The sequence below is a fragment of the Nerophis ophidion genome, linkage group LG20 (assembly GCF_033978795.1).
Source record: "Nerophis ophidion isolate RoL-2023_Sa linkage group LG20, RoL_Noph_v1.0, whole genome shotgun sequence".
In the NCBI taxonomy this organism is placed as follows: domain Eukaryota; kingdom Metazoa; phylum Chordata; class Actinopteri; order Syngnathiformes; family Syngnathidae; genus Nerophis; species Nerophis ophidion.
The window spans coordinates 23,345,024-23,355,897 of record NC_084630.1 but is presented as its reverse complement, the minus strand read 5'-3'; the positions used below and the strand labels follow the sequence as shown (position 1 = coordinate 23,355,897).

General features: G+C 43.7%; 1 protein-coding gene across 1 annotated transcript in view; it reads right to left on the bottom strand.

The window, feature by feature from the left end:
* Positions 1-7: 7 nt before the first annotated feature.
* The window catches only part of esf1 (ESF1, nucleolar pre-rRNA processing protein, homolog (S. cerevisiae)), a 14,239-nt gene continuing 3,372 nt past the window's right edge, over positions 8-10,874 (bottom strand). The window contains exons 2-14 of the mRNA XM_061880731.1: positions 6,901-7,242; positions 6,665-6,846; positions 6,498-6,611; positions 6,315-6,424; positions 6,098-6,250; positions 5,915-6,029; positions 5,706-5,856; positions 5,515-5,643; positions 5,328-5,449; positions 5,170-5,266; positions 2,133-2,224; positions 1,907-2,047; positions 8-1,831 (exon numbers count right to left, since the gene is read on the bottom strand). Of these exons, the coding sequence (XP_061736715.1) occupies positions 1,517-1,831; positions 1,907-2,047; positions 2,133-2,224; positions 5,170-5,266; positions 5,328-5,449; positions 5,515-5,643; positions 5,706-5,856; positions 5,915-6,029; positions 6,098-6,250; positions 6,315-6,424; positions 6,498-6,611; positions 6,665-6,846; positions 6,901-7,242 (2,063 nt within the window). The 3' untranslated portion in view covers positions 8-1,516. The remainder of the gene's footprint in view (positions 1,832-1,906; positions 2,048-2,132; positions 2,225-5,169; positions 5,267-5,327; positions 5,450-5,514; positions 5,644-5,705; positions 5,857-5,914; positions 6,030-6,097; positions 6,251-6,314; positions 6,425-6,497; positions 6,612-6,664; positions 6,847-6,900; positions 7,243-10,874) is intronic.

Below are 10,874 nucleotides of genomic sequence, written 5' to 3'. Positions count from 1 at the left end.
TTAGCAGTCAAGAAGTAGTTAGTCTTTAATGTGTGCATGATGTCATCAGTAGAGTAGTTGAAGTGTGATGATAGTCTTTAATGTGTGCATGATGTCATCAATAGTGTAATTAAAGTGTGATAATAGTCTTTAATGTGTGCATGATGTCATCAATAGAGTAGTTGAAGTGTGATAATAGTCTTTAATGTGTGCATGATGTCATCGATAGAGTAATCAAAGTGTGATAATAGTCTTTAATGTGTGCACGTCATCAATAGAGTAGTTGAAGTGTGATAAGTCTTTAATGTGTGCATGGTGTCATCAATATAGTTGAAGTGTGATAAAAGTCTGTGTGCATGATGTCATCAATAGAGTAGTTGAAGTGTGATAAAAGTCTTTAATGTGTGCAAGATGTCATCAATAGAGTAGTTGAAGTGTGATAATAGTCTTTAATGTGTGCATGATGTCATCAATATAGTTGAAGAGTGATAAGTCTTTAATGTGTGCATGTCATCAATAGAGTAGTTGAAGTGTGATAAAAGTCTTTAATGTGTGCATGATGTCATCAATATAGTTGAGGTGTGATAATAGTCTTTAATGTGTGCATGATGTTATCAATAGAGTAGTTGAAGTGTGATAATAGTCTTTAATGTGTGCATGATGTCATCGATAGAGTAATCAAAGTGTGATAATAGTCTTTAATGTGTGCATGTCATCAATAGAGTAGTTGAAGTGTGATAAGTCTTTACTGTGTGCATGGTGTCATCAATATAGTTGAAGTGTGATAAAAGTCTTTGTGTGCATGATTTCATCAATAGAGTAGTTGAAGTGTGATTAGTCTTTGTGTGCATGATGTCATCAATAGAGTAGTTGAAGTGTGATAAAAGTCTTTAATGTGTGCAAGATGTCATCAATAGAGTAGTTGAAGTGTGATAATAGTCTTTAATGTGTGCATGATGTCATCAATATAGTTGAAGAGTGATAAAAGTCTTTAATGTGTGCATGATTTCATCAATATAGTAGTTGAAGTGTGATAAGTCTTTAATGTGTGCATGAAGTCATCAAGATAGTTGGTGTGATAATAGTCTTTATGTGTGCATGATGTCATCAATAGAGTAGTTGAAGTGTGATAATAGTCTTTAATGTGTGCATGATGTCATCACTAGAGTAGTTGAGGTGTGATAATAGTCTTTAATGTGTGCATGATGTCATCAATAGAGTAGTTGATGTGTGATAAGTCTTTCATGTGTGCATGATGTCATCAATAGAGTAGTTGAAGTGTGATAATAGTCTTTAATGTGTGCATGATGTCATCACTAGAGTAGTTGAGGTGTGATAATAGTCTTTAATGTGTGCATGATGTCATCAATAGAGTAGTTGACGTGTGATAATAGTCTTTAATGTGTGCATGATGTCATCGATAGAGTAGTTGAGGTGTGATAAAAGTCTTTAATGTGTGCATGATGTCATCAGTAGAGTAGTTGAGGTGTGATAAAAGTCTTTAATGTGTGCATGATGTCATCATGTGATGAAAGGTTCAAAGGATTTTAGCTCTCTTGCGGGCCTGAAACTGTTGCGTCTTGCTCTTGATGGACTTGACGAGCAGGGACAAACTGGGCTCCATGTCTTGTTTCTGAGCCGGCGTGTCGGCGTCCCGCTCCCGACTGCGCCCCGTCTGCGCCACCTGAGCACCGTCCTCCATCTTGAGGTGCTCCTCCTGCTGGCGCCGGCGCTGCCTCTCATGCAGGATGCTCTGTGTGGCCTTGGTCTTCTTGTAGCTGGGGTGGGAGGGGTCCAGGTTGTAGAGGTGGGATGTGAACATGGCCTGGAAGCGAGGGTCCTTCACGTCCACCTGAGGACAAAAGCACACCTGGGGTCAGGGACGAGGACATGGACAAGGACAGGCTGTGTCAGAGTGAACTTTGACCTGGAAGTGGTCGTCAGTCAGCTGCTGGCCACTCTTCATCATCTTCCTCTTCTTCCTCTTGCTCAGGTTCTCATGCTCCACGATCTTGTCGTAGTTGAAGTGTTGCTCCTCCCCCTCCTCCATCAGCAGCCTCATGGCGGCCTGAGCGAACACACACACACACACACACACACACGTGTCAATCAGTGGACGCTGACAATGACAGCTACTGGACATGACCTCTGACCTTTTGTCTCTGCAGCTCTTCCTCGTCCTCTGCTGTGTGCTCCTCTTCCTCATCCTTTTTCTTCTTCTTGTCTTTGTGTTTCTTCTTGAGATCTGAGCATCATCATCACAATACTCTTCATCACCATCATTTTCACCATAATCATCTTCATCATCATCATCTTCACATCACAATCCCCATAATCACATTCATCACCATCATTTTCATCATCATCGTCACGTCATCTTCACCACCATCACAATCATCATCATCACAATCAACATCATCGTCATCATCGTCATCTTCACCATCATCACAGTCACAATTATCATCTTCACCATAACAATCATCATCACGACATCATCCTCAAAATCATCTTCACAATCCCCATCATCAATATCCATAATCACCATAAACATCATCATCACCACCATCACAATCATCATCATCACAATCACCATCATCACCGTCATCTTCACCATCATCACCATCACAATTATCATCTTCACCATAGCAATCATCATCACAACGACATCATACTCAAAATCATCTTCACAATCCCCATCACAATTATCAATATCCATAATCACCATCATCATAAACATCATCACCACCACAATCATCATCATCATCACAATCACCATCATTATCATCGTCACATCATCAGTATCACAATAATCATCATCATCTTCACCATCACAATCATCATCGTCACCATCACAATGACATCCTCAAAATCATCTTCACAATCCCCATCACCAATATCCATAATCACCATTATCATCACAATCATCATTACAATAATCGCCATCATCATCACAATAATCACGATCATCATCACAATCATCATTACAATAATCACTGTCATCATTGTCATCTTCACCACCATCACAATCATCATCATCACAATCACTGTCATTGTCATCATCACATCGTCATTCATCTTCATCACCATCATTATCATCACAATAATTATCATCATCATCACCATCATTATCATCGTCACATCATCAGTATCAGAATAATCATCATTGTCACCATCATCATCACAATGACATCCTCAAAATCATCTTCACGATCCCCATCAACAATATCCATAATCACCATTATCATCATTACAATAATCACCATCATCATCACAATCATCGTTACGATAATCACTGTCATCATCACCACCATCACAATCATCATCTCAATCACCATCATTGTCATCATCACATCGTCATTCATCTTCATCACCATCATTATCATCACAATTATCATCATCATCACCTTCACCATCGTCATCACATCACAATTATCTTCATCACAATCATCTTCACAGTCGTCACCATCATCATACTCATTATCATCAGCATCACAATCATCTTAATCATCATCATCACCATCCCCATCATTACAATCATCATCATCATCCACACAATCATCATCATCATCACAATCATCATACTCATCACCATCCCAATCATCATCTTAATCATCATCATCACTACCATCATCATCATTCCTATCATTACAATCATCACCATCCTTACAATCATCATACTCATCATCACCATCTTAATCATCATCATCTTAATCATCATCATCATCCCCATCATTACAATCCTCATAATCATCATCACCATCCTTACAATCATCATACTCATCATCATCACAATCATTATCATCACCATCATTATCATCACCATCATTACAATCATCATCATCATCTTAACCAGCATCACAATCATCATCACCATTCTTACAATCATCATCATCTTAATAATCATCACCATCATGACAATCATCATCATCATCACCACCACCACAATCATCATCACCATCCCCATCATCACTATCAATCAAAGTTGACTTATATAACCATTAAAGGCCTACTGAAAGCCACTACTAGCCACCACGCAGTCTGATAGTTTATATATCAATGATGAAATATTAACATTGCAACACATGCCAATACGGCCTTTTTACTTTACTAAATTGCAATTTTAAATTTCCCGCGGAGTTTCTTGTTGAAAACGTCGCGGAATGATGACGCGTTTTTGTGACGTCTCGGGTTGGAGGGGACATTTTAGCCCAGCACCACTTGCGGCTAAAAGTCGTCTCTTTTCATCGCATAATCACACAGTATTTTGAACATCTGTGTTGCTGAATCTTTTGCAATTTGTTCAATTAATAATGGAGAAGTTAAAGTAGAAAGATGGAGGTGGGAAGCTTTTAGCCTTTAGCCACACAAACACAGCCGGTGTTTCGTTGTTTAAAATTCCCGGAGGTGAAGCTTTACTATGGATCAGAGCGGTCAAGCGAACATGGATCCCGACTACATGTCAGCCGGCAGTTTTCGGTAAGAAAATTGTGGTAATAAGTCGGCTCTTACCGGACACATCAGCGGAGCATTCGTCCTGCTGCAGCTGCGTGGCTTCCCTCAGAGACACTGGCGGTCACCACACCCGTGGCCACACCCCTCTGACTTTCAGGTACTATATAATCTCACTAAAACACTAGTAACACAATAAGCAGATAAGGGCTTTCCCAGAATTGTCCTAGTAAATGTGTCTAATAACATCTGAATCGCTCCCACTGCCCTCGCCTTTTTTTTTTTTTTTTACTTTTTTTTCTTTTTAGTCCTTCACTGTCATCCTTATCCACAAATCTTTCATCCTCGCTCAAATTAATGGGGAAATTGTCGCTTTCTCGGTCCGAATCGCTCTAGCTGCTGGTGGCTATGATTATAAACAATGTTCAGATGTGAGGAGCTCCACAACCCGTGACGTCACGCACACATCGTCTGCTACTTCCGGTACAGGCAAGGCTTTTTTATTAGCGACCAAAAGTTGCAAACTTTATCGTGGATGTTCTCTACTAAATCCTTTCAGCAAAAATATGGCAATATGGCGAAATGATCAAGTATGACACATAGAATGGACCTGCTATCCCTGTTTAAATAAGAACATCTCATTTCAGTAAGCCTTTAATCGCAAGCGTCTCAAAGGGCTGGACAAGCCACATCTTCATCACTGCCACCATCATCATCATCATCACTAGTGGAGGTGCTTACCTGAGCAGCTGAGCTCCTGGCTGAAGAAGGGGTCACTGAGGTCCACGTCTGGAGGAAGGCTGTCGTCACTAAGCTCCTCCTCCCCCTCGTCCACTTCCTGTGCAGAGCAGTAAAGAGGTGCTAACGTGCTAACGTGCTAACATGAGGAGCAGGCTCACCTCCTTTTTCTTTTTCTTCTTCTTCTTCTCCTTCTTCTTCTGCAAGAACTCCTCCCATGGAGTCAGCGCCTCCTTCTTCTCCATCTTCTTCCTCACCAGCTGCTCCGTGGTCTCCTTTAGCCCTGAGGGTCCGAGCAGGCGGCTAGCAGCGCCACGCTTACCAAGATGTTGACCTCTGACCTCCTACCTGGAACCCATGTGACCTCCATCTCCATGTCCTTGTCCTGCTTCTTGTCCTTGTCCTGAAGGCCTTGGAGCAGCTGGCGGTACTTGGACAGATGCTCCTCGCTCTTCTTCTTCTTCCCCTCCTCCTCAGCTGCGGGGTCAAAGGTCAGAAAGGTCACAAAGGTCACGCCAATGCCCCGAGTCCTCCCTCACCCTCTTGCTGTTCTTCATCTTGGAGGTCGTCCTCGTCGCTGGAGGAGGCGAGGTAGGCCTTGAAGTCCATGTCCAGCAGCTCGCTCTTGTTCACCTTCCTGCTGAAGACGCTCAGGCGCTCCTGGTCCGTCTCGTCCCAGGTCAGCTGCACCTGATTGGACAGAGTCGCGGTGATGTCGCGCAGAGAGCCCTAGACTCCGCCTGCTTACCTTGGAGGTGGCGTTGGCGGACGAGGTGAAGAGCTTGGGGGTGTACGCCGCCAGGTTGACGTCGGTGGCCACGTCTCGGGGCGGCTCCTGGAAGGTGACGTCGTCGGGAACGAAGCTGCGGGAGCACACATCCGCGGGTCAGAGCGTGGGTCAAGAGTCGCTGCGGGGGGCGCGGTCTCGTACCGCAGGTCCAGGATGGAGCAGCTGCTTTCGTACTCGTAGCCATCGCACTCCTCGTAGATCTTGGTGGCGGTGGCGGCGGAGTCGCACTCGGCCACGGCGTAGAAGTACCTGAGGCGCTTGAACTGGTAGTCCCGCATTCTCTCCCGGTGCATCCTGAGGAGCACACCTGCACGTCATGACCACGCCCACACATCGAGGGCTGCACCCCCCCGGCCACCTGTCGTCCTGAGAGTCGTCCTCGGGGTCGTCGGGCAGCGCTCGCAGCTCCGGCGGTCCCTGAGTCGCCTCCAGCTTTAGCCTCTCCTTGCCGAAGTCCGACAGGTAGATCTGGACCAAAACAATCAGCATGCTTTGCTGCTCAGCGCTCACAGTGAATCTCCGCGCAAGCTCCGCCCCTTACCTTAACGGCCAGCACGGCGCCCCCCTCGGGACAGAAGGAGGCCAGCAGGGCCAGCAGGTCCTTGGCCTTCAAGCGGTCCCAGTCCAGGTGGCACACGGCCAGCCTGCGTGTGACCTGAAAGACACGGCAGTCAGACCACGCCTCCTCCTCGCCAAGCCTCGACTCACCTGCTCGCTGCGTGGCGCATCCTTGCACAGCTCGCCCCACTCGTGCTCCATCTCATCTTCCTCGCCGTCCGCGTGGTCGTCCTCGTCTTCGTCCGAGCTGCTCTCCACGTTGCCCTTCCCTCGGGCCAGGTCGGGACCGCTGTCGTCCTCTGAATCCCAGGCCAACTCCCCATCGTCCTCACCTAAGCCAGCACACCTTTTACTTGGAGTCAAGGGAAAAAAGATGTCTTCCTTACCTTTCGTCACTTTTTCACCTATGACCTGCGCAGACCTTCCTCCTTCCTTCTCCTGCTCATCGTCATCGTCCTCCTCCTCCTCATCCTCCGAGTCCGATAGCTGGTAGAAGCGCTTGAGGTCTTCGCTGGACGTGTGCTTGACGGGTCGTCCCCGCTTGTCCACTGTCTCCTTTATCTTGAAGCGCTGGTCGTGGAACATGGACTGGAAGCGCTTGTCGATCTTCACCTTGCGTTCTTTCTCCGGCATCTCCCAGAAGCGAGGGTCCCGCTTCACCCGCTCGAAACGCTCGTCTGCCGCCTCGCTCTTCTTGGACGACGACATGACGGCGAGATGGTAGACCCCTGACAGCAAAGTCATCACATGACTGTCAATATCTTGATGGTGCGTCTCGTATACACTTAGAGACAACACTACAGTACACATGAATGATACAGCAGAGGATTAAGAGAATGTCATGTGGTCAGATGAAACCAAAATAGAACTTTTTGGTATAAACTCAACTCGTCGTGTTTGGAGGAAGAAGAATACCGGGTTGCATCCCAAGAACACCACACCTACTGTGAAGCATGGGGGTGGAAACATCATGCTTTGGGGCTGTTTTTCTGCTAAGGGGACAGGACGATTTATCCGTGTTAAGGAAAGATTGAATGGGGCCATGTATCGTGAGATTTTGAGCCAAAACCTCCTTCCATCAGTGAGAGCTTTGAATGCTTGACCAAATACTTATTTTCCACCATTATTTACAGTGGGGCAAAAAAGTATTTAGTCAGCCAGCGATTGTGCAAGTTCTCCCACTTAAAATGATGACAGAGGTCTGTAATTTTCATCATAGGTACACTTCAACTGTGAGAGACAGAATGTGAAAAGAAAATCCAGGAATTCACATTGTAGGAATTTTAAAGAATTTATTTGTAAATTATGGTGAAAAATAAGTATTTGGTCACTTCAAACAAGGAAGATCTCTGGCTCTCACAGACCTGTAACTTCTTCTTTAAGAAGCTCTTCTGTCCTCCACTTGTTACCTGTATTAATGGAACCTGTTTGAACTCGTTATCTGTATAAAAGACACCTGTCCACAGCCTCAAACAGTCAGACTCCAAACTCCACTATGGCCAAGACCAAAGAGCTGTCAAAGGACACCAGGAAAAGAATTGTAGACCTGCACCAGACTGGTAAGAGTGAATCTACAATAGGCAAGCAGCTTGGTGTGAAAAAATCAACTGTGGGAGCATTTATCAGAAAATGGAAGACATACAAGACCACTGATAATCTCCTTCGATTTGGGGCTCCACGGAAGATCTCATCCCGTGGGGTCAAAATGATCATGAGAACGGTGAGCAAAAATCCCAAAACCACACGGGGGGACCTGGTGAATGACCTGCAGAGAGCTGGTACCAAAGTAACAAAGGTTACCATCAGTAACACACTACGCCGACAGGGAATCAAATCCTGCAGTGCCAGATGTGTCCCCCTGCTTAAACTAAGTGCATGCCCAGGCCCGTTTGAAGTTTGCCAGAGACGCACAGGGATGATACAGCAGAGGATTAGGAGAATGTCATGTGGTCAGATGAAACCAAAATATAACTTTTTGGTATATACTCAACTCGTCGTGTTTGGAGGAAGAAGAATCCTGAGTTGCATCCCAAGAACACCACACCTACTGTGAAGCATGGGGGTGGAAACATCATGCTTTGGGGCTGTTTTTCTGTTAAAGGGACAGGACGATTGATCCGTGTTAAGGAAAGAATGAATGGGGCCATGTATCGTGAGATTTTGAGCCAAAACCTCCTTCCATCAGTGAGAGCTTTGAAGATGAAACATGGCTGGGTCTTCCAGCATGACAATGATCCCAAACACACTGCCCAGGCAACGAAGAAGTGGCTCCGTAAGAAGCATTTGAAAGTCCTGGAGTGGCCTAGCCAGTCTCCAGACCTAAACCCCATACAAAATCTGTGGAGGGAGTTGAAAGTCCGTGTTGCTCGGCGACAGCCCCAAAACATCGATGCTCTCGAGATCTGCATGGAGGAATGGGCCAAAATACCAGCTACTGTGTGTGCAAACCTGGTAAAGACCTATAGTAATCGTTTGACCTATTCCCAACAAAGGTTACATTAGAAAATATTGAGTTGAATTTTTGTTATTGACCAAACACTTATTTTTCCACCATAATTTACAAATAAATTCTTTAAAGTCCCTACAATGTGAATTGCTGGATTTTTTTTTTTCACATTCGGTCTCTCCCAGTTGAAGTGTACCTATGATGAAAATTACAGACCTCTGTCATCATTTTAAGTGGGAGAACTTGCACAATCGCTGGCTGACTAAATAAATTTTTTGTCCCACTGTATATATATATAGACAACTATGTATATATACATAAACAGAAATGTGTGTGTGTATATATACATATATATATATATTATACATATATATATATATATATATATATATATATATATAAAAAACATGTATATACATACACATATTTAGTTAAAGTAGCAATTATTGTCACACACACACTAGGTGTGGTGAAATTTATCCTCTGCATTTGACCAATCCCCTTGATCACCCCCTGGGAGGTGAGGGGAGCAGTGGGCAGCAGAGGTGCCGCGCCTGGGAATTTTTTAATGGTGATTTAGCCCCTAATTCCAACCCTTGATGCTGAGTGCCAAGCAGGGAGGCAATGGGTCCCATTTTTATAGTCTATGGTATGACTCGGCCGGGGTTTGAACTCCCAACCTACCGATCTCAGGGCTGACACCATAACCACTAGGCCACTGAGTAGGTCATATCTATATATACACGTGTATATGTATGTATGCACACAATCATATATATCCTTCTATCATTTTTTACCACTTATTTCCTTTGCGGTATGTATATATACATATGTTAGTATGTATGTATATATATTTATATATATACATACATAGATGCATGTGTATATATGCGTATATATTCTATATATATGTATATACGTATATATAGATATATCCTTGTATATATAGAGAGAGATATATATGTATATATTAGGGGTGTAACGGTACGTGTATTTGTATTGAACCGTTTCGGTACGGGGGTTTTGGTTCGGTACGAGGGTGTATTGAACGAGTTTGTAAACTAAAGTCTTAACAAGCTGCTCTGCAGCTGCCTCTGTCTGAGCAGTGGGCACCCAGCATTGTCCCGCCCACACAACCACCTGATTGGCTTTGTATGTAACCAATCAGCAGTGCGTATTCAGAGCGATGTAACAGCCAATCAGCAGTGCGTATTCAGAGCGATGAAACAGCCAATCAGCAGGGCGTATTCAGAGCGCATAGAATCATTGCTCCGGCGTCAAGATGAGCAGATATGTGTGTAGCAGGTGAGCAGCTGACATCGTACACTCCCCAAATTAAAAAAACACTTCTCAGTCACAACTATTACAAACACCACTATGAGCCCGTTGACCTTCTAGAAACTTAAACTGCAGCTCAGCTCTCTCATAGTTCTGGGTTGAGGTGAAGGCTAATTAGCTTTTAGCATTAGGTTAGCTCATTTTGCTGTGTGTGTGTGCGTGCGTGTATAATAAAAGTCAACTACAGGCTAAGAAAGGTTTTGTCATTTCATTTAATCAAAGCAACAACTTGAGGCAGTTTAATGTGGATTAACGTGGGTAGAATTATTAGTGTTCCCAATGTTAAAAGGATGAAGCCATTGTTTACAAATTTGGTAAATAAATAACCCAAAAATGTATATTTTGTTGTTTTCTTAGTGTACCGAAAATTAACCGAACCGGGACCTATAAACCGAGGTAGGTACCGAACCGAAATTTTTGTGTACCGTTACACCCCTAGCATATACACATATATACTGTATATATATATATATATATATAGACAAATACATATATATATATATATAACATGTATACAAGTTTATATATATATATATATATATAGACAAATACATATATATATATATAACATGTATA